The 23,056-nt window shown below is 39.8% G+C and overlaps 1 protein-coding gene across 2 annotated transcripts in view; it reads right to left on the bottom strand.

The window, feature by feature from the left end:
• The window catches only part of rock2a (rho-associated, coiled-coil containing protein kinase 2a), a 41,062-nt gene that overhangs the window by 5,406 nt on the left and 12,600 nt on the right, over positions 1–23,056 (bottom strand). For both annotated transcript variants that reach the window (XM_087832687.1, XM_087832686.1), the window contains exons 2-27: positions 16,603–16,684; positions 15,967–16,067; positions 14,858–14,995; positions 14,432–14,692; positions 12,870–13,014; positions 12,642–12,780; positions 12,117–12,208; positions 10,792–10,951; positions 10,609–10,660; positions 9,361–9,449; positions 9,193–9,241; positions 8,649–8,784; positions 7,790–7,881; positions 7,260–7,506; positions 5,204–5,310; positions 4,364–4,523; positions 4,004–4,164; positions 3,647–3,831; positions 3,480–3,549; positions 2,403–2,506; positions 2,036–2,222; positions 1,725–1,818; positions 1,546–1,640; positions 1,216–1,407; positions 938–1,106; positions 39–109 (exon numbers count right to left, since the gene is read on the bottom strand). In XM_087832687.1, the coding sequence (XP_087688813.1) occupies positions 39–109; positions 938–1,106; positions 1,216–1,407; positions 1,546–1,640; positions 1,725–1,818; positions 2,036–2,222; positions 2,403–2,506; positions 3,480–3,549; positions 3,647–3,831; positions 4,004–4,164; positions 4,364–4,523; positions 5,204–5,310; positions 7,260–7,506; positions 7,790–7,881; positions 8,649–8,784; positions 9,193–9,241; positions 9,361–9,449; positions 10,609–10,660; positions 10,792–10,951; positions 12,117–12,208; positions 12,642–12,780; positions 12,870–13,014; positions 14,432–14,692; positions 14,858–14,995; positions 15,967–16,067; positions 16,603–16,684 (3,378 nt within the window). The remainder of the gene's footprint in view (positions 1–38; positions 110–937; positions 1,107–1,215; positions 1,408–1,545; positions 1,641–1,724; positions 1,819–2,035; positions 2,223–2,402; positions 2,507–3,479; positions 3,550–3,646; positions 3,832–4,003; positions 4,165–4,363; positions 4,524–5,203; positions 5,311–7,259; positions 7,507–7,789; positions 7,882–8,648; positions 8,785–9,192; positions 9,242–9,360; positions 9,450–10,608; positions 10,661–10,791; positions 10,952–12,116; positions 12,209–12,641; positions 12,781–12,869; positions 13,015–14,431; positions 14,693–14,857; positions 14,996–15,966; positions 16,068–16,602; positions 16,685–23,056) is intronic.

The raw sequence follows: 23,056 nt of genomic DNA, 5'->3' as shown, positions 1-23,056 counted from the left end.
TTTGCAGGGTCAAAGTAGTCTCAATGGTTTAGTCCTACCTTTCTCTCCCATCCAAACTTCTTGGTATTGTTTCTGACGGGGAGAGACAGCCAGCCCTCGAGCCTCATTTCTGAGGGCAGAAAGAGAATTCAGATTATTATGGTTTGGTTTGAAGAAACCAACAAAATCACATCACATTAAAGTGAAATATTCTAGTCAGACATTATGCACCTTTATAAAAATGCTCTACTTGAGCATTTAAGCACTTTATATAACACGCCTCATTCCCCCATTCTCTTTTTTCTACATCTAAGTGATTTGTATCCAACCTCCACACACATTCACACTCTGATGAAAGTATTCGAGAACAACTCAGGGTTCAGTATCATGCCAAAGGATGCTTTGGCATGCGCGCTGGAGCAGCCAGGGATCAAATCACCAATCGTCATTAATCTGTGCATAACACACTAATAATAAAATGACTGTATTGTGATTGAAAGTACTTAACATGAGCTGAATTATAGCGTCTTTCTTCTGAAACGTTCGGAAATTAGGGTTATTCCATTACTCTGACCTGGCATTTTCACACAGGGACAAACAATGCATGTTTTCTCTTTTCCAGATGTTTGTGTGGGAAAAGTCCAGTAGAACAACAGTTTCTGAAATACGCAGACCTGGAACAACCACGCCACGTTCAAAGTCACTCAAATGACCTTTCTTCCGATGCTCCGTTTGAACTTCAGCAGGTCATCTTAACCGTGTCTACATACCTCAGTGCACTTAGCTGTTGCCTTGTGATTGTCTGATTAAAGGCATAGTTTAGCAGGTGCACTTTGTGACGTAGCCAGTGAACGTAAACATTGTACAAGAAGATGTTTGCAAGTGACCTTAAACCTTAAAGCTGTGGTGAATGCAAACTGTCAGAAATACTTTCTTTGTTTAGTGGCTGAGCTCTTACCTGTGTACGCATCATCAGCATCAAACTCGGGCCCGCTGCTGACGCTGGCAGAGTCCATCGACTGAACACTGAGCGTCTGCAGGAGATTTCTCAGCTGCTCAATGTCACTGTCCTTACTGTCCAGAGCCATCTGCAGCTCGATGCGCATCTGGCTCTCATCCGCCAGTTGCTATAGATTAAAATGAGAAGAAATAACACATCGTAAGTGTCGTAGTCAGAGATACAGCAGCAGAGTGTCGTTTCACTGCAGGGGAAAGAAAACTCAGCTGTTCACTTACTGCTTGCATTTCGTTGATCTCCTTCTGATATTTGATGATGGTGCTGTTCAGCTTTTCCTTCTCTGACCTGAGCTCAAGCTGCAGCTTCCTGTTCTCCTTCTCCTTTCGCCGCATGTCTGTGTCGTTACCGCGGCGGCTGCCTCCGCCACGCACTTCCTTCCTGTTCATGATCTCTGCCAGCTTATTGACGGCCTGTGGATGGGGATAAGATTCAATCTTAACTTAAGGAAAAATGATGGGAAAAAAATGTAAATTTTGCCCATGAAGGGGAGGATTAGTCTTGAAAGTCTGTCTCTTCATCTTGTGAGTTATTGCTTTAAAAACACCGACCTGGGTTTTTAGCGTCCTCTCGGACTGCAGCTGCTTCTCAAACGCCTGCTTCATCTGGCTTATCTGCTGCTCCCAGTCCTTCGACTTCTCAGTTTCTGAAGAGAACAAAAAATAAATAAATTATGTACCCAGACCAAAATATATAATTCTTGTAATAAACATTTAAATGTTCTAATTACCCTCTATTGCCTCCTTCAGTTTGTTGTTCAGTTCCTCCTTCTCATTGGCCAGATTGGCGACATCACTCGTCAGGGTCCTATTAGCTTCTTCCAGCTGCAATGGACAGCAAATACTTTCATATCTGCTCTTTTGTGGAACTATAAACTCAACCTAATCTCACACTATTTTCAGAGCATATTTATTGGGCTTGAGATCTGCATTTACACGTTGTGATACTTCCAGGACTGTGGCGAGTTATTCTTTTAAACGTCTAACGATACAAAGACTTTCACCTCAACTCGATCATCTTCATTTCAACTCAAAAACTCACAGAGCTGATGGTGATGTCCTTCTCGGAGAGCTCCTGGCGATGGCGAGCCATCATCTCCTTCAGTTCCAGCTCCTTCATTATCTTCTCCTTCTCAAGGTCGGAGTACTGCTCCTCAGCGATGGAGCGCGCCAGCTGCTCTGAGTCAGCCTTTGTCAGAGTGATCTCCAGCTGTGCTGCCAAAGAGTCCCTGAGAGGAATAAAAAGAAACGCAAGCCTGAGCAACCCACCACACAAACCACACGAGTCTCTCACTGGAGATAAATGAACCGAGCCTTACATTCATCATCACCGTTTTTCTGCTAATCATTTTTCGAAGATTAAAGTGGATGAATTTCAAATGATATCTTCAAACTGAAAAACCTCTCACCTCTCCTCCTGCAGCTCCTGCAGAGACTGCTGCACTTCTTTGTAGAGTTTGTTCCTCTCCTCACATTCCTCCTTCAGCTCACGAACCTGGGTCTTATAGAGAGTCTGGAGAAAAGGTAACAGGTCAAATACGGCCCATACTTAATACATCAACAACAAAACTCTACATAACTCTTTAATGCAGAAATCTCCAATGGGAGGGCCAGAGAGGTGAGAAAGTTTCCTAACAACAAGCTGCTCCTCCTGACTGATAATGAACATGGTAAAGGAAAGAACCACTCAGGCTTCATTTTGCATACACACTTTGATACATACTGTTATGGACGCCCATTGAAGACTTCACCATTATTCAGCTCTTGGAAATGCATAACATACATTAGCTACAGAAATAAAAGGAACCCTCTGATTTTAACAGCCTACGTTCCCATAGAATAAGAACATTTGTGCTGCGGTTTATTTTCTTTATTTTAAGTGCATTATGGAAAATACATCACTTGTTATCCTATATCATCTTTAAACATTACTGGATTATTACGCTTTAACTAGGAAATAACAGCAATGCATTACAATATGGGAAGATGTCACTCCAGTGTAATATAGCTGACTGTTATTTGACAGTATAGTCTGGAGCAGCCCCTGTAGCTCTACTCTATAAATATCAAAGCACCTCTATATTGTGGACGTAAGAATTGCTAGACCCCTACATGCAACTGAAACATTTAGTGAGTTGCCTTTACAACGAGTTAAGCTCCAGCTTGGACTTCAACTGTAGCGCTAAACAATTCAGAGCACCTGCAGTTATAGGCAGCAGAGTTGGAACGAGTCTCTGACTCACAGGCAGCTGAATATTTTAAAAACTGCCACAGCAGCGCCCTTATCAGGCTGAAAGGAGTGAAACACAACGTGGACACGGCAGGGAAAAGCTGTTTAGCCCGAAGGAGAGAGGGGACTATTCAGTAGCAAATCAATCAGCAGTTTTTGCCGCTCAGTCAGATGATTGAAACTATAAAAAGCCTAAAATGCCAAATGAAAGTGTCTTCATTTTCCATCCACATCTGTGATCAGATATCAGACTTACTGAGAAATACTGCTCAGCCTCTAACTGGTCTTGTAACTCCTTCATTTGTCCATCTGTGTCCTGTCTTTCTCTGTGAAAAGAAAAATGAGTCGATGATTCATAATCTGACCGCATAAGGAGCCTGCAGTGTGCCTGCTGGGAAAGTGTTACAACAAAATGAAACTTACTTGCGCAGCTCCTGGTTCTGCTTCTCCAAGCTGCGCTTAATATCCAGCAGGTGATTCGTTTCCTGCTTGAGCTGCTTCTCGGAGGTTTTCAGAGCACTGAGCTGCTGGTTTTGAGCCTTCAGGTCGTTCTGAGTCAGGTTACGCTTCTGGGTCTCCTGCTCGATCTTCAGTGTCAGGTTCTTCACCTGAAAGAACAAAATGAACTTAATAAAAGTTTTTTACTCGCATTTCATTATCCTTCTATCCAATTTCAGATATGACACTCTTTACATTAGCTGCTGAAGTAGCTCCTGTTGGTGACATTTGACAGCTAAACCCAAACTTCACGGGTCTCCTGTGCAGAACAGAAACGCTCACCTCCTCAGTAAGGTGATCCTTGTGTCTGCGCAGCTCGTCTAGCTTCTGCAGGGCCTGTTTGTTGTCACAGTCCATCATGCTGCTCTGCTTCTCCATCTCCAGTATTCTGTTCTCCAGCCGCAGCTTGGCAGCTCGCTCCTCTGCCAGCTTCTGCTCCAACTCTGAATGAGAGTTATTCACTTATATTATTTAATTTCCCTTGTGAAAAGTCAAATCAATAAAATTTCTCATTCTGTACATCTTGTTGCAATCTGCGAACTCGGAGCTGTCGATCAGCCCCAAATTATATAGCTCGAACCCTGAACTCGGTACAAACTGTGAAAGAACAACCTCGTGGAAACAAAAGATCAGAGCCCTTACCCTTCATGGACTCTGACTTGGCGCCCTCGATGGTGACCTTGATCTTGCTCTTGTCTGCCAGCATTGCTCTGGTGGCCTTATGAGAGGCCTCCTCCTGTTCCAGCTCCTGCTGCAGCACCTTCAGCTTGTAGGTCAAATCGATCTCTTTGTTGCTCTTCTCCTGCATAAACACACACAGAGATGTCACATCCAGAGCAAAATCTAGTCAGAAAACTTTACACCAAACGCTTTGAGACCAAGCCCAGAAAGTCGTGTCACTACATGGTGGTTCACATTTATATGTATATTCTAAGGAAGTGCAGTTAGAAATACTCAGTAAATCAATAAGTACAGTTTCTGAAACAGGTCAGTTACAGTGCTGCAATAAATTAGGCCTTTCTTCTCCATTTCTCTAAGATAAGTCAAAAAGCAGGCAGTTATGCAATTTTTAATATGAATCTATGAAAACAAACCAAAGCAAATCCTTTGTATTAATCTTCCCGTGTCGACTGGAGTTGTGATTAAAGGTTTGGCAGTCTTTTAAAATAATTATTTGGCCTGCAGTGGGCTTGAGTTTAAAAATAGCTGCTGTAAATCAATTATTTGTCACTTTAATCAAAACAAAAGACTTTCCCGATTGCTTTAATAAAATAATAATTTCTCACTGGTGTCAAATGACCTGGAACAAACAGTCCAATGATGCTGTCCTCAAATCCAGATGCAGATGTTTCCAAGAAACACTATGATACTACTTTTAACATAACTTTTACTTAATTTGGATCACACATGAGGCTCAAGTCAAATTTCCAGGAACTGCATCTCAAAGCAAAAAATGTTTCCGGTCAGGATTTTGTGATTTACCTTCTCCAGATCAGTGAGTTTCTCTTGAAGCTGCCTCTTCTCAGTCTCAGCTTTGGATAAAGCCTGTTTCTGCTGACGGGCCTCCACTTCCAGGCCAGAAATGCGTCCTGCAAGATAAGCCCGCGAGAGTCCTCAGAGTTACATTTCACGTACAGATCACATAAAGCTTAACCCAACAGCAAACTATGGCAAATGGTAAATGGCCTGTATTTGTATAGCGCTTTACTTGGTCCCTAAGGACCCCAAAGCCTATAAACTTACACAGTCGTCAAGAATCTTTATTTCCGTTTTCAATACATTATTCCTGTCTCAACTTGTATACATAAGTCCTTTAATCCTTCTTAACGTCAATTTTATCCCCTCATTAAAGCTCAGTCTGAGGTTCGTCTGCTGTTTCTATTGTAATTTCGATTTTAGTTACTATTATTTTATTATTTGTCCTTTAATTTGTGTATTTATTTTCATGTTTTGACTTTCTAATTTAGGTCCGGTTTGTTTATTCCAGGTTTACTTGTAAACTAGCATTGTTAATCCCCTGACCTCAACTAAAAAGCACTCCCTCTGATTTAAATGTACTTTACATATACAAGTTACTTGCCTGTTGTTCATATAATGACTCAGTCAGCAAGCTCGGGGCAGTTCAGGGCAACTACCAAGAGTGTATGTTTAGTTGTTCCAACAGTGCCACAATGGGCTTATTTATACACACATATACATCCCAGTTACTTGTAGTAAGCAATGGAGGGCAATATTTATATTAATATAAATATTTACATAGTTCAAATGAATTTCAGCTCTTGGACCAACTCGAGGAAGCAGCTTATTATACTGTGCTGTGTTTTATTTGTAAATGCAACACTCAAGTCACTGCATCCGAAGACCTACAAACATTCATAAGGCAGAACTCATGGTTTGTGATGCCCACGTCCTAATTAACGCAGTCAGATAAGAGGTTTTATGTGACAGCTTAAGTAGCCGGAGAGCTGCTTTTATCAGATTATGGGTGAATTGTTAGCCTTTATGTAAGCACGCTCCCTACACTTACACAAATATTACAAACTGTCCAGGTGCACTGGAGCAAACAGGCCGCTTTGACCCTTCTGTCTCCAAAACATCAGCTATATTTGTTCAAGGTTTTATCTGACACCTCTGGACAAACTTATTTTTACTAATTCAAATCAGCCTTTTCTTAAACACACACAGTGTGACTGAACTGGAGTCAGAATCCATTCAGCAAACAGTACAGAGTTGTTTAGTCCTGAAAAGCCTCTTGACTGCCCTCAGCATTTGGGTGGCACATTGCTATTGCTCATCTAGCTGCCCCTTTATTAAACCTGCCATATAAGCTCCAAGGCAAGCAGGAGGAAAACAGAGACTGAACTTCTTTCAGAGGAATGTAATTACATTTCCACCTCATAAAAATACAGGTAAACATATCAGCAGCTACAGATGTGCCTAGAATTATGACTTATACTGACATCCAACCTGAAATTCTGCACAAATCTATTGTTTTGGTTTTGTTGTATGCTAAGGTGAGAACCAAGAACAGAGGTGCAGTTTCTTTTTCTGATAGCGAGACGAATTTTATCAAATTAGGTGGAGCATGAGCGAAAAACTAATACAAGACATTTTGGTGCTCCATGTAAAACTGCTAAACTGAGGATGCTCCAACTCCATATTAATTGGTTTAGGATTTCTGTAATATACTTACATATCTATATTATTGCTAATATATATTGTAATATATCTAAATCATGGCTAAAGCACTTCTGGATGGATGCAAACTGCATTTCGTTGCCCTGCACCTGTGCATGTGCAAGGACAATAAAGTTGAATTCTATTCTATTCTATTAGTATTTCATAGGTTTGTAAAGAAGTGCGTTTCACTTTTTACAAACACCATTCTGAAAAAGTTGTTTAGATACACCGATGAATACAACATTTAATATACAACATGTTATATTCCTGGTATCACTTTTATTAATTCAAATAATGCACACAAATGACAACTGTTTGCAGACTTGACAAAGAAATCTTCGTGTGCCGTTTCACCCACCCATCAGGTCAGTGATGGTTTCCGAGCCCTGGCTGTGCTCCCTCCTCTCCGTCTCTAGCGCAGCCTGCAGGCTGATGCATTCCTTCTCCAGACTCAGCTTGCTGCGCTCCAGCAGGCAGCATTTGTCCTGCAGCTCGCGCACGTTGGCCTCCAGCTGCTGCAGCTGCTTGCTGCTCTCAGTTTGGGCTTTGCGGAGCCTCGTCGCCGCCTCCGTCTCGGCCCGCAACAACGTGTTGGCTTCTTCCAGCTAAGAGAAGAACACGTACACAAATCACACCAATATTTTCCCTTTAAAGGACTCGGAGTCCAAGAAGGTGACTTGACAAGATCACAGTGATCTTTTCAGTCTGGCTGGACATCAAATATTAGCTTTTACTTTCAGCTGTTGTGACTGTTATTATTATGTATTTGGTTTTACGTCTATTCAAGGCTTTATATGTTATATGCTTGTAATCTGATGTCACAGAGCTCATCGTCCATGCTGACCATCCCCCAACCTCACCAAACATACATCAAGGTAGGTAACCGACCTGTTTCTGGAGGTGAATGTTCTTCTCATTGGAAATGTGCGAGTTTTGGTTTCGCTTCTTCATGTCATCCAGCTGGTCTCTGAGGCTGTTGACTGCACAGATCCCAAGAACAAAGACAACAATTATTATGATGAAGTGTGTTTCAAGAAGTAAAATCACAATTTAAAACTTCATATATAAACTATGCAAATGAAATATGGAAACAGAGCTTTAGTTTGGTTTAATAAAGGCGCTGGAACCAAAAGTTATACAATATGAATATTACAAAGAAAGCCAGAGCACAGAAGAGAGTAGACCTGATGTGTTTGCATCACAGTGTCTTTGTCCAGGTGATGGCAGTATTACCCACTTTATCTCAGTAAAGTCACCATGATTTTATATCATTGCAAAGCCAAAAGAAAACGTAAGAAGTTTCTGACTTTACACAAGAAGCGGGGGGTTGATTTTTACTGGATTCCTGTGTTCATTTTATTCTCTTGCTTTAATGTATCACTGCTGTCAAGTTTGAATCTATTTCTTAAAACAAATGCATTTAATCAGCCTCATTTTTCTCACTCATGATAGAAGTATTATAATGTTTTGTCTTTTCAGTTCATGTAATCGATCACCTTAAACAAAGCTAACCTGCATGAAGGATGTTACACAAATAAACCGAGAATGTGTGCCGCTGTATTTTTTTTTTTTAACTTAAAAGCTAGTTAAAAAGCTTTAAAAATTGTCTCTTAAGAGAAACGTCTCTTAGTAGAAAATACATTGCATTTTTCTGTGAAATGTAATAATTTCCAGTTGATAACTTCCTGTACAAAAGAAGTAAATCTTTTCAGCTCTGCTGCAGAATCCACAGTGTGTCTCGTGTCACCTTCGTTCTCCAGACAGCGCTTCCTGTCGGCCTCGCTCTCAGCCTTGCGGTGGCTCTCCAGGCTTTTGTGCTGCAGCAGAGCCTTCTCCCTCTCCAGCTGCCTCAGACTCGACTCCAGGTTCTTTCTGCTGCTCACCTAAAAATCAATCATAAACGCCTTTGTTCAACATCTCCTGCGGGGATGGTTTCATGCTACTGTGATTCCATAATTCACTTTATGAGAAATTATTCCCCAGAATCCAAATGGGCCTCAACACAAATTCAATCACAATAGACTATTTAATGTGGCCGTTAGAATTCAGCAGGCGCTCCAACTGAACCTCCCTGGATACGAGACGCTGGTATTCAACCGGAAAGTGGACAAGTGTGGATAATAAGAATCATTATTCTGGCTCAAATAATAGAGTTTTTGGGAAACGCCCATTAAATTGTATGAGGAAGAAAGAACTTCTAAAATCCCAGAGGGGTCATGTCCCCGCAGATATTGATGCCGGACAGACACAGAAATATTCAGGTAATTGGATGTTCCCTGTGATTAACTGACCTCTTCCTCAAGTTCTTTGGAGAGTTTTTCCAGACGAGCGGTGGCGGCCCTGCAGAAAAATACAGATGCTTAAAAAAAATAATTTGGCCACCGTGCATAAGCAAGTAAGTGGAGCAACATGATGCGGCTCTTATTCCTGATACACAATGTTCCCTACAGATCACCCACCTGTATTTTTGCTCTAGATCATCTTTGACTTGCTTGTCATTATTCATCTGCATCTCTAGGTGGCGAAGTTTCTTCTGCAGTGCTGCTGACTAAGAAGAGAAAGAAAGAAAGACTTCCAATTTATGCGCTATACACTAAAGTCACAATTTAACACACACAGGGTAAGAAGACATGTAACATCAATAGCTAGCTAGACTTTGCAGTGACACGCACACTGTGTGAGCACTGGCAGAACGCCTGATGTTCCTTTATAGGAACTATCGGACTTTATAGGGCCGATAATTAAAAAAATGAAAAAGTCAAGAAAAGACGACAGAAACGCCCTTCAACCATGTTTTGAATGTTGTTGTTGCAGTTTGTCCACCAGAGGGAGTCTGCAACTTCCAGTTTGATAACATGCCTGAAGCCCAAGGAACACACACACATAAACACACGCAATCAGCTGATCTGAGCCAAGCCAGGCACTGTAAACCAATTATATTTTTATAAAATGCATGTAATATTTTTGTAGGACTCGAGGAAATCTGTTTATTTTCTGCATTGAAATTTGCCAAATATCAGTAGCACTCTTAAAAATCCGGTTTTGGTTGGGATGTCACGTTAAATTTTAAGTTAGCTAACTAATGCTACCAAGGAAATGCAGACAAATGTTGTTGTCCTTGGTCAAAAGAGCACAGAAACTATTTTCATGGTTAATGGTGTAACGTTTTTAGGGGCAGTCTTTTAGGACTAAACATTTTTACAATTAGAAGTATCACAACAACCTTAAACCACCACATTAGTCACTTAAAGGTCAGTATTGAAATACAGGTTACTATACCTTTAATCACCTACATTTAGGCAACTGATTAGAAACAAAGCGAAAGTAAAACATAGGGTTTGTTTTGTTCCTCGTAATGAGGGCAGTCTTTTAGGACTGAAGTCAATAAAAGTTCTTCAGATTAGTGTTCGGCTCAGCCACTTATACTGAAAGCTGCTTAAATCTCTGTGTGCGGCTGAGAACACTGAAATTCTAACAAAGTACAAATAAATCATGGGATCTGGGAAGAAATCCCCCTGTGAGTCATTTCCATCATAATCCTTGATGTCTTACAATGTGAAGCTGATCACAATGTCAACAGGCCTTTTCTGTGTGGTCATGTAAACTGATACCAGACTTATTTATTTCCTGAGGAGCTCGGTCCGGTATTAATGCAGTCGCTAAAGGTGCACCTGGCAGCTACTGTGTGTGGGAGTCAAAGTACTTACCTCCCCTTTTGAATTCTCATGAGCCACTGAGTTGTTGGAAGCATTTAATAACCTGAAGGAGGAAATGAATAAAATCAGCCCAAGGTCAAGGACACTAGAGCCAAAAATAAATCTATAAATTGTCTTCGTGGAACCACGGAGGTCCCTAAAATCATGGGAAATGAAGAGAATGGGATGATTTACTGGTCTTCTTTGAAGTAGGTGAAGCCAACAAAGGGTAACTGATTGCCGACAAATGCCTTAGGTGTGGGGAAGGTTTCTACATCGCCTTTGTCGTCTTCTATCTCATCAAAGTTGCTGGTGTCTATGTCACTGCTCAGCTCTGGGACCACAGGGGCAACCGCTGGGGCGAGAGAGAGATAAAGAGAGAGACAGGAAAAGGTGAGAGTGAATTGGTGGAAAAAGGAAGCACTGTGTGAAAATATGTCAGTCCAATAAATCATTTTAATGTGCTCTCTGATTCAGCTGCTGTTCTGAAGGAATTCCTGCTAAAGTTTTAGATTAAAGAAGATCAAGATTAAAGAAAAGGTTTGCAGGTGCTGTTATGCTGAATTATATTTCATTTAAATTTAATTTTAATATTTTTTTAATGTTGTTTGATTGATAAAAACTGTGAGTTGAGGGTGTGACCGTTTTTGGCTTCTGAAGTAGAGCATGCCAGAAAGAAATTGGAGTACATCTGATAAAATTTAAGACGTCTCACAGGACAACAACAGCAACAAAAAAATTACTGATCTGCAGGAGCTGCGTTCTATATTTGGTCACAAATTCTGACTTTCTCCTGAATTACACTTAGGAATTATAATTTTGTATGCTTGATGCATTTATGGCAGGTATGGCCAAAGAAAGACAGCATCTGCTGTGCCCAAAAAGGATATCCACAACTCAGAGGTGTTACTCTGCACACAGAGTAAAGTGGAAGGAAAGGTGAAATTTGATTTTAGATGTAGGAGAACAAACAAAAGCATTGTGCAGAATTTAAATGTAATGGTTTTTGAAATTGTTTTGCAAAGTGCACGATGGGCTTTGCTGGAAGCTGAGCACTCATCTACAGTATATTCTACGTTCATTTCTACTGTTCTTCAATTTAGTAGTGGAAAATCCACTTGCTCTTATTTTGAAAGTTCAGTCGCTGTTAACCATCTAGCCTCTCACTTCCCAACGGCCGGCACGCTGGCCAGTTCATTGTCATGGCAGCCCTTGATGTAATTAAGCTGCTTTTTCTTGCAGACAGACAGACTCAAACTCAACAGTCTTGGACTTGCTGCTGGGGACAGCAGTCCTCCTGCTCTGGACATCTGCAGCAAGCCAGAACCTGCAGGAAGTGGAGGTCTAGTTCTGCTCTGTACAAGTACTTTGCAAATAAAAATACCTATGTGATCTGCGCATGCACTTACCCAACCACCAAACACATGGTGCTAAATGAAATACACTTCATATTGAGAAAAAACCAAAACATGTATTATAATGAATGATCATAGGTAGCAGAACAAAGGTTGTATACTAACTGTCTCTGATGGTGTCAAAGGTCCACTGGTCATTTTTGAAGAAAGGATGTCGCTTGATTTCCTCCACGCCGTTTCTGCCTAATCGCACCTCCCTCAAAACAAAAGCAGACAATGAGTTGATTGAATTGGACCTTTGTCCTCATACAAACCTTTATAACCTTAAATATTAAGAGACAAACACACAGATAAGCGTAAGTGTGCTGTTGTATCAACATATTATGTAATCTCTAAGTATTGCCACACAAAAAAAGAAACCTTGTGCTTACGTCTGGGACCAGCATGAAGAAACTACACCTTAGATATATATATGAAAAACATCCCCATGAAAGACAAAGTGGTTTGTGGGTTGACAGACAGATGGAGATGGACAGTTGTGTATAAGAGGAAGAGTTTGAGAGATAACATACGATAACATAAGAGTGCTATTGTGCTAAGAGTGCTACTGTTACTCTTTGCAAGAAAATACACAGGTGCATTTTTCCAAAATGTTAAACCCCCTGACATCTTCTTCTAGTAAGATCATACCTGTCAGTCAGGAAGGCGCAGATGATATTCTTGGCATTGTTGGAGATCTCCACATCATCTGGAAAATTGAGGGAGTTCTTGTGGTCCATGATTTTACTGTACGTTCCCACCAAAGAGTCGGCGTAGAACGGCGTGTCACCTAAAAGTGAGCAAGCAACACTGAAATAAATTGAGAGACATAAACATCAACGCATACGAGTTAAATTATTTTATGAAATGTTCACCGACCGACGAGCAACTCGTAAATGAAGACCCCTACGGACCACCAGTCACATTCTCTCCCATAATAGCCATCACCTCCCTGGGATTTTAGCACTTCTGGCGAGATGTAGTCTGGAGTCCCAACAGCTGTGTCACAGTGCACCATGCCGGTCTGTAACATAAATCCAGAGATCATTATATGTTTAGTATCCTACAGGTATGGTTTGATTTATATGGGCATAAGCTAAAGCAGAGTGTTGATCCAAACTTAAGAGACTACTAAAAACTAACCCTTCCAGGTGAAAGCAGAACCAGAGCTCACTGTAACAACTTAGTTATTAAAGTGGACTTGTAGGGCTGGGCTATATCATACCGTTCACGGTAATACCGGTGTAATTTTAGGCAACGATAGGAAAATGAAATATCGCGATAGAATATGGGTAAAACGCGCATGTGCACTGCCTATGTTTACATACGCACATGGCAGCGACGCAGAATGAGAAGAGCGAAAGCGGATCGTTAAATGAAACGGATGAACCAGAACTGGTTTGTTAAAATGCTGCAACTTCAGTGGTGTGGAACTGGTTTTGCTTTCGTCCGTCAGATACACAACAAAGGTAGAGCATGCTAGCGGGCCGTCGTTATTACCGTGTTGTTTGGAAAATGCGGCACACTTAAAATCAATCCTTTGATTTTTCTGAAAATCGACAGTGCCCCTTATAATTCAGTGTGCCTTATGTATGAACTCTAGTTGTGTTTACTGACCTCGAAACGATTTTATGTACATGGCGCTCGAAAATCTGTCAGATGTTTCAGTACGACTTTGCTAAGCTACGAAGCCGCACCGCTTGATGGATTGTCGGAGCATTACGGCTCCGACAGTACGTATCACTTCGCGGAGTGATACGTACTGTGCTTCAACATAATATTACCGTATTGTGTGTGTATAACCTCTTTTTAAGTTTTGTGGATATTATACATGGTTATGCTGAGGATATGTCGACCAGTTTCCACTGGAAATGCCTTTTGGTTAAACTGTCAGCAAGGAATTTGCACTGTTACATTTTTATGTAACTTTAATGCACATAAAAAAACAGCTGCTTGTTTAAGTGAAAATACAATGATGGGGTTTTTTGCCACTAATAAAGTTGTGGAGTTGTAAAGTATTTTGTCTAGTGTCAATTATATCGTCAGTTATATTGTTATCGCAAATTTTCAAATGTATATCGTGATAAATATTTTTGGTCATATCACCCTGCCCTATGGACTTGTTATATTTTTATTCTTGGACTACACTAGAGTAGCTAAATCAAGCCATTTTAACCCCTTCCCCTCTCTCTTTAAGGCAACTTTCTTCAGCCAAAGAAACAGTTTGGACAGCAGGGGGTCCCTGAGATGATCACATAAAAATATTGTTTTTCACAGACATCATAGAGAGCAAAGAGAAGGAAAAAAACTGCTGAAGCTAAACATTTATAGCAATCCAAAGTCTGAGGTTTAGCTTTATTTCTTCTCTTTGGATTTTTTTATTAGTGTTTAGCAGTGTTTTCTGCTGGCAGCAGAGACTCAGGTTTTACACTTTTACTCACCGAGTCCATTTTCATGCAAGTGCCAAAGTCAGCCAGCTTCAGGTGTCCGAGTCTGTCCAGCAGCATGTTGTCTGGCTTCACGTCGCGGTGAATGAAGCCCATGGAGTGAATGGCGTCCAGGGCCATCACCACCTCCGCTGTGTAGAACTTGGCCCACTTCTCCGGTACATCATAGGTGCTGGTGAGGTTAACCAGGTCGCCTCCTGGCATGTACTCCATCACCATGTAGAGGTAGTGGTCATCTTGGAAGGCAGAGCACAACTAAAAACAATTTTGAGGTTTAATAAATTAACATATAAAACACATACTTTCTTTGTTCTAAGTAAAACAAAGGAGTAATCCAACTGGCAACACGTTCCCAGTGAATATTCCAATTAATGCACACGAAAGCTTTTTAAAAGCTGATCAGCAACTTAAATGCTGTACCTGCACAACCCAGGGACTGTTGGAAAAAGCCATGATATCTCTCTCTTCCCAGAAGAATGCTGAGTCTGAGCGCTTTATCATCTCAAATTTGCTGAGCAGCTTCATGGCGTAGACCTTCTGTGAGGCTTTATGTCTGACCTGAACAACAGGAAGATAAAGTTTAGAGATTCTCCAAAGTCTAATCTTACTCTATGAGAAATGTTTGATGAAATGTACAAGAACAGATGCTTAGTTGTGGTTTGTAGAGTTTTCAAAGGTAAAATGGGGCAGAGGCCTCAAGTATCAGGTTTCTCTTGTGGAACCGGCTCAATGTGTGAGTTCAGGATACAGGCATGCCCTCTACTTTAAAGACTCAGCTTTCCTTTTTGATAAAGCTTATGTGTAGGGCTGCATCATGTGACCCTGAAACATCCTTTGGTTATGCTGATATAGGCTCAAGCTGTAGAGGGAACCCATTGCCTCTCCGTGTATTCATATGACACCACTACAGAACATAATTTGTGTTTTTGGTTGTTGGTTCTAAGTGTTCATCTTTTCATCGTCCACTCTCCCTTCAGCATAAGCAGCTGAGGTAGATGACTGGTTTACGGTGTCAGTTTGCACAGCAAACTTCGTCATGCAGAGAAAAGGATTATGGAAATGAACAGGCATTTAAAAAGCTCTTTTCTGATCTTACTAACCACTCAAAGTCTTTTAGAATACAAGCCACAATTAACCGCACATTCATGCACTTCGAGCACTTGTATCTGCCTCACATCCACAGCCGATGTAGAATCACAAATAAACATAACATGTACTTCTTTGGACTGTGGGAGGAAGCCAGGGTACTTGAGGTAATAGGCTAAGGGAGAACATTCAAACTCCACACAGAACTATTCAACTATGCAGGAGATTCAAACCATGAACCTTCATGCTGTGAGGTAACAGTGCTAACCATGACTGTGGCAATACTTTTGACATGCACTTCTCCAAAAAGTTAGAATCGTTTTGATGGTATGATGGATCCTTGATGGAGGACTATACCACTTGTTTTTTTTTTTTATAGTTGCTTTTACAAAGCAACTATAAAAACAAAAACAGTGTTACCTGTTCATATGATCAGCACTTACCAGTTGCACTTCACCAAATGCTCCTCGGCCAATCACTTTAACTCTGTCAAAGTCTTCAGACTTCATCTGCAGATCTCGAATCTGGCCAATGACTTTCTCATCTGAAGCAAAAGTTTATTGACAGGACAGAGGAAATGAACGTGCATTAGTGTTGTAAATACAAAGCAATTATTTAAGTGAACATCCTCTATATATTTATCCATCCATTTTCTACTGCTTATCCAGGTAATGTTCCAACAATCTAAGCTGAGATGCTCAGACTTCCCAGAAGACATATATAGCCACGGTTTTATCACCCATTGATTCACATGATAATGACTGATCCATAAGATGATAGACCCTGTGAAGTATATCCAGTTTTACTATTCTCTGTCTAACGAGTTTCATAGACAATAGTACTCTAATGAGTACTAGAATTTACAAAATGAACATAATCTTATGTTAAATAACTTTTGAAAGTAGCAATCAAGAACAAACTCATTAGGAAGGCATTTATTGATTAATACAGCAAAGAGGCAGCATTTTATACCAAACCTTTTATATAAAGTGATGATTTGACTGGTTTTGATAATCAGCCTTTTCTGAATAATTGAGCTGTTCACCTTCTAGATAATCATCTCTCATTAAGCTACTCACATCTGTTTAAGAAGGTCTCAATGTTTTTGTTCTTTCGTAGTGCAGGGTAGCCCAAGTCTAAGACCAGCGCGTTCATGGAGTCCTGCAAAGAAAGAGAAAAAAAAACCCAAAACATTAATAATAAGCTCTAAGATATATATATAAAAACCTCCACAACACAGTGGAAATGCTTTGCAGGAAGGTGTTATGAAACCACAATGACACTGCACTGTTAAATAAATCAAAATCAACAAATGTACAGCAAAGCACTAATGTGCTTTGAAGCAGTTCGAGGGGGTCACATGATTATCTGGAGGATTAACAATGGGATTCAGGATATGGTGGCATGCTGTCTGTCCTTCCTCCTCTCAGCAACAGCATTTTCAAACTTGTCACATCTATGGAAACATTAGTCACAGTGCTGTTGCAAAACAAATCAAGCCATCATAAACAGCGCGTGGATGGTAAAAGGCTGCGTCACACAGCAAGTCACTGTGTTTTTGCATGAAATGAGACAAGTAGTCATGAGCTGCCAGGAAGTCTGTTGTTTGCATCAGCACTGATTTTTCACACATGATGCAGATGATGTGACGTGTGAGCTTTCACAGATTAGCTGTCAAAACAAAAAGTGCATTCAAAATTTCCATAATTTGCCATTTACCAGTTTTTTTTTCTTTTTCTTACTGAGATAGAAGTCATTTGGCTGCACTTATTTTAAGGAAGTATGAACTATAAAAGAAATGTGTCATAATCAGTCAATACCAGCTTATTTTTATCCTCTTATCATCACGACACAGCCACTGGTAACGAATTCATCCGAACGATGAACCATAAAACACATTAAAAATAGGAAATCTAGTTTCAAAATTAAAAAATAAAAATGTATCTAATGTAGGGGAGATCATAAATTCATGAGGGAATCTGGACCTGAGCAATTTAAACAAACAAACAAACAAAAAATCTTTTGTTTTGTTTATTTGGTGCTTTAAATTTCTACTTCCTTAGCAATAATATGCTTTTTTGGGTGCATTATGAAATGATAAATTGTTATTATTGCCTAACTGCTTTTGCACACATGTATCAAATTAAAAGTAACCCACACTGATAGTAAATAGAAAATATTCATCAGCAATAGCTTTAAAAATGATTTTTTTTTTCCCCTGCAAGCCAAAAGCCAACTCTATTTTTGATTGTTTTGGATTTTGAATCTAAATTTGTGACAGAGAGATGCTACAATGCATCTGAGTTTGTGTGTAAATAACACACATTTAAACAATAGGAGCATAAAAACAACCAAAATAAGAATGAGTAATGTAAAAATAAATAAATAAATAAATAAATAAAGGTAGAAAAAAACTAAAAGGAATATATTATATTACAGCATAAAGGTCAGCAGTTCTTTCATCCATTGTCCATTATACTTAAAAAAGACCTTATGAGTCACATCTGTGGGCAGATTACTCCAGAGATTTGTTCCATAAAAAAAAGAAAAAGAAAAAAAGCATATGTAAATATAGTGAGCAGAGTTAAACAAACAAATGAATAAAAATAAGATAATAAAAATAAGTCCACAGTCTCAAAGTTGGATGTCCATTTTCCCAATGTTTTCTGATTTTTATTGTTTGAAATTCTCAGAGGAGGGCATTTGTTCCACTCCACATATTTCCTGAATAATTTTTGACCTTTCAAAGACTTAACAAAGAATATCCAAAAACAACAATTTTCTTGGTCAATGGACTTTTTATTTGTTTGTTTAACAAACGGCACAGATAATAACTGAACTTGACACTGCAGGATAGTTCACATGTTCTCTGATGACTACTAATTAACAACTTTTTAAATTTCTGAAAAGAAACTCCTTCGCCTTCAAAGGCGTTAAAAGATCACACCCAGGTTCTTCGGAAAGGGTTTTAAGGAGATCCATATTAGTATCTTTCAGACCATCCAGTAAGCCCTTTAGAGAAGTCATGGTTTTGTTTCCCAGCAGCACATTAATCTGAAAACCATTTGTACAGCATTTACTAAACCTAAGGGAGCAAAACCAAAAGGCTAGGCTGAGAGGGGACCTCAGAGGGACCTCACATGACCTAAATAAGCAGCTAATGAGCATCCATCCTATTTGGAAAGCTTCTAAAAATAAATAAATAAAAAATTTTTTTTTTCAAGCATCTTCCATTCCAATAAAGGCGACATGCTAACTTAAAGCAAATCCAAATTCAACATTACAGACCACTGACCGCGTTTCTAAGGACAGTTTATGTTCTATTTTCTCACCACTGCACAGAACGAAAACAGTTCCACATCAATGCAACCCAGCGAGTCTGAATGAAAAGGGCCAACTTCCCCTCAGCATTTCATTCAACACAACAGTGCTCAACTTGACTGACTGGATACACAAACACCAACTACATACAGAAGAAAATTGTTTTAACTGAAAGCTGTGTTCCTCGAGAGAGACAGACTGTGGAGCAGTGACTCGTTTTTCCATCAGCAGCTGCCTTCTTGATTCTCTGATATTCTTCTGATAAATGATGAACACGCCGTTTCTATAACCCTTGGAAAACAGGCAGTCCCAGAGATGAAGTCACCTCCACATACATGCCACACAGTCATAGGCTCAGACCTGCATTTACCACACTCATAGTGCTGAACACCCTCATAGTATTTATTGGCATGTAATAATAATAATAATTTTATTTTTACAGCATGTAAATAGCATACAAAGTGCTTCACAACTTTTGGAAAATCCACACAAAGACACATCCCAACCTACAGTATATAAATTCTAGAGGTGGGAATCACCATACATCCCACGATACAATATTATCACAATACTTAACGCACGATACGATATTATTGCAATTTTTAAAAATATTTTTCAATATTCAGATTCTGTACATAAAGGTAAACTTTATCAATATTCATTTTATCTAATATCAAAGTCTCGCACTCAGTCTTTCTCTCATTTCAGTTTTATTGTTGACAAACTGAACGGTTTGTATTACAGTCTAGTCCAACTTAACTGAACGCAACCATCTGGTACAATTATAGATATTCTAAATTATGCAATTTGTGAAAACTATGCAGCCCCTTCAGCAACTGAAGAATTTGAAAGTAAATTAAAACAAAATATAATTTTACATTAAATAAAAAAGTTTTAAACTTAATTAAAATAAAAAATGTCTTAAATTAAAATAAGTAAACTGTCATGTTTATTGCTGCCAAAAAACAAGTTAAACACATTTGGACAGTGAAGGAATGTCAGGATTCTTGCTCAGAAAAAGGATCAACATGCTCTGAAGTCAGAGCACAAAAACCTTTTTTGTAACAAAATATCGATTTCTGCTGTCCCTGTATCGATACATTATTAGCAAACAAAATATCACCATACTACACAGTATCGATTTTTTCCCCCACCCCTAATAAATTCATACCTGTTTACAGAGTCTCAGCAGTAATTAAAAAATTGACTACAATTTTAAATATATAGGGACCGTTTCCAATAGTTGGATAAAAGTCCTTAGCGGCCGATGACTTCCTTAAGTCTAGACTCCATGGACATAAGTGTTTGGATGTTCCATCAGGCTGTCTTCAGTTGGTGTTCGTTTACGAGTATCTTTGCCTTCGGTTTTATGTTCATGTGCTCCTGGCTGAGAACAGGTGACTGACTTGGCCAATGAAGACTGTTTTGCAATGAGAAATTCTTTGGTTGTTTTTGCAATATACTTTGGTATATACACTGTCACAAACACTAGTAACTTTGCTTCCACCGTATCTGAGAGCTGATGTGGCATGCGTCTGTTCTCAAGTGGTTCCTTTCCTCCTAACTGCATGTTCTTATATGCATATTCTCTTGTTCATACTGGTTGGGACGAAGGCTGTGAGAATCTCAGAATAGTTGCTTCGAGAAAATTAGAGAGACTAATTTAAAGAGAGGTATATTCAATGACTGAGGCCATTAGGAAAGTATTTACCAATGTCATAAAGTTAGGGGGGCATGGGTTTGTCCCCCCCTCCAATAGGCTTCTATACAACCAAATTTCTGAGGAAATAGGAACAAGAGTCGTCGCCCTATGCTGGCACTACACGCCTATCTTGTGTGGCAGCTCTACCACTTACAGGTATTTGAGAAAGTGTGTGAACAGCTGAATAAAACAAACCCAACATTAGACACACTCATTCTTGTTCTTCCTCTGACACACACAGTCTGATTCATGGACATCCCCGAAAAATGTGTGGCAGGCAACAAACAAAGCAGCTGATGAGTATTTACCCCAAACTAAACAGTGGCCAGTACAATATTACTCACAGATGTATTTCAGTTATTCTTGTGACATCTGATTACCTTAAACAAAACAAATTCTGTTATGCGTGTTGTCCTGTTACATTCTTATTTTTCCCCGACAGGAAGAAAAGCTGGACACTGTACTGCAGTATCGCAGACATTTCATAAGTATGACCCAGGGCAATGCAGGGAAACCATTAAATAAGCAAAGGACGGACTGTTGCTAACCTCTAATCGTTACAGCGTGTAACAGTAAGGAAGTCATCTATCAACTTTTGTCAGCTATGCATTCCTCAACGGTCAATAAGGAGCAGTTCGTAACACTGGACCGAGCCAAATGAGAACATGAGAACGCGACGCAGTGCATACGCTGCATACTTGTCCCTTTCCTTTTTCTTTTCTTTTTCTTTCATTATTGCGCTGTTAGGCGTTATGATACAATCAGTTTCATCACTTCCTTTCTAGTCTTCCCCACTTTTTTGTTCTGTAGCTTCTCAGACTTATCTGCCCGTCCTCCTTCTCTCTCCATCGTTCTCCGCTCGGATGAAATCGGCTTACGTCGAGCGAGCGGAGCACTCTGTTTCATCAACTCAACTTCCCCATTAAAGGACCGACCTCTCACAAAACTACTATTTAAGGGAAAAAAATACACACATGTGTGGGGGTGGAGAGGGTTTGCCGGGTGCGTGTTTGTGTGCGTGCATGTGCGTGTACATATACCTACATGCACACATGCGCGAGCATGGCAATACAGGAAATGATCCACCCCACCCCAGGGCTGGCAGATAATTTCACTGTGTCATGAAGCCAGTCCCTGTGTGCAAGTCATTTCCTCTGAGGCACCGTTACTGCTGCTACTGCAGCTCTATATTCGTCAGGCGGTGAGAGACAATGAAAAAAAAAAAAAAACACATAATGGATGCATAGTAGCAGTGTCCAAAATTAGCTCAATGAATCAACAACAAAAATCCAACAACCAAGCATATTTTCATATAATAAATTGTCTTTTTGTGTCACATTGTAAATTTGATTTAGTCCATATTGTATGTATAATAAAAAAAATACTACAAATTTTGAAACAAAACGTATTTTAAATATAACATATATTTATCAGAAGTTAATCAGATATTGCCCGAGTACAAGTCTTGATCACAAAATTCTGCTGATTGATGTTTTTGAAGTAAATCTCTCAGATTAGTCTTTGCCGTTTAGCGGGGGTTTATTAGGGATTGTGCCTGGCAGGTACTGGTATAAGTGTGTGTGTGTGTGTGTGTGTGTGTGTGTGTGTGTGTGTGTGTGTGTGTGTGTGTGTGTGTGTGTGTGTTTTGTGCATTACACTCCTGATTTGTTTGAAAAAACACTTTCAGAGTAACCAAACATAATTTCTTGGCACTTTTGATGTGTTCCATTTGTCTTGGAAGTCGGATGTCGGAGTGACATTACCATCAAGATGAGTGTGTTTAAATAGTAACATAATGTAGCAAGCAAACAAACAAAAATAAAAGAAGCAGGATTTATTTTGCCCCTTAGCAAGGTGGAGCCACTGATGCATTACTAACAACACAACAGCATAGTGCTTGCTTATTGCACAGCTACACAACGTTCACAGATAGAACCCAGTCAATGCTTTGCATATGGCTTATTTATTTAGAGTCACAAACACACTGCAGTGGTGGCACGGATTTTACACTTTTACTACCGCTTGTGTTCACAGCCGCACAGCCCCCATTAAGTTGGGGTTGGTGGAGCGGCTCCAACTTTCCGAGTTGAAAATTCCGACTTCATCTCGGAAATTCCAACTTCCAACTTCAACTGGAATGCACCATCGGCCACTGATTCATTCCCATGATGTAAGTGTTCACTGAGGCCATTTTAATTCGGCTTTATAGAATTCTTTTACCATTTTTAAATACAAAACAAAATATGACACCATATGTGGCTGATGTACAGGAAGACAATCCCATTGATTTTATTTTAAAAGTCATGGCTGCCATTGCAGATAGCAGATATTCTCTACCAGCTTGTTCACCTTTCACTGTTGGTGCTTTGCACACTCTCTCTCAATCACTGTACAGACTGACTCTGTATGCTGGCGATAGATTCTCTCTGGCAGGCCACTCTAACCAGAATCTGAAACTGCTGGAGACATGCGACAAGCTCACACCATTGTTCACCGGATAAACATTAGTA

Source organism: Neolamprologus brichardi, chromosome 19 (genome assembly GCF_056152115.1).
Source record: "Neolamprologus brichardi isolate AB-2024 chromosome 19, ASM5615211v1, whole genome shotgun sequence".
In the NCBI taxonomy this organism is placed as follows: Eukaryota; Metazoa; Chordata; class Actinopteri; order Cichliformes; family Cichlidae; genus Neolamprologus; species Neolamprologus brichardi.
Note: the sequence above shows the minus strand (reverse complement) of the source record. Positions and strands in the feature narration are given on the sequence as shown.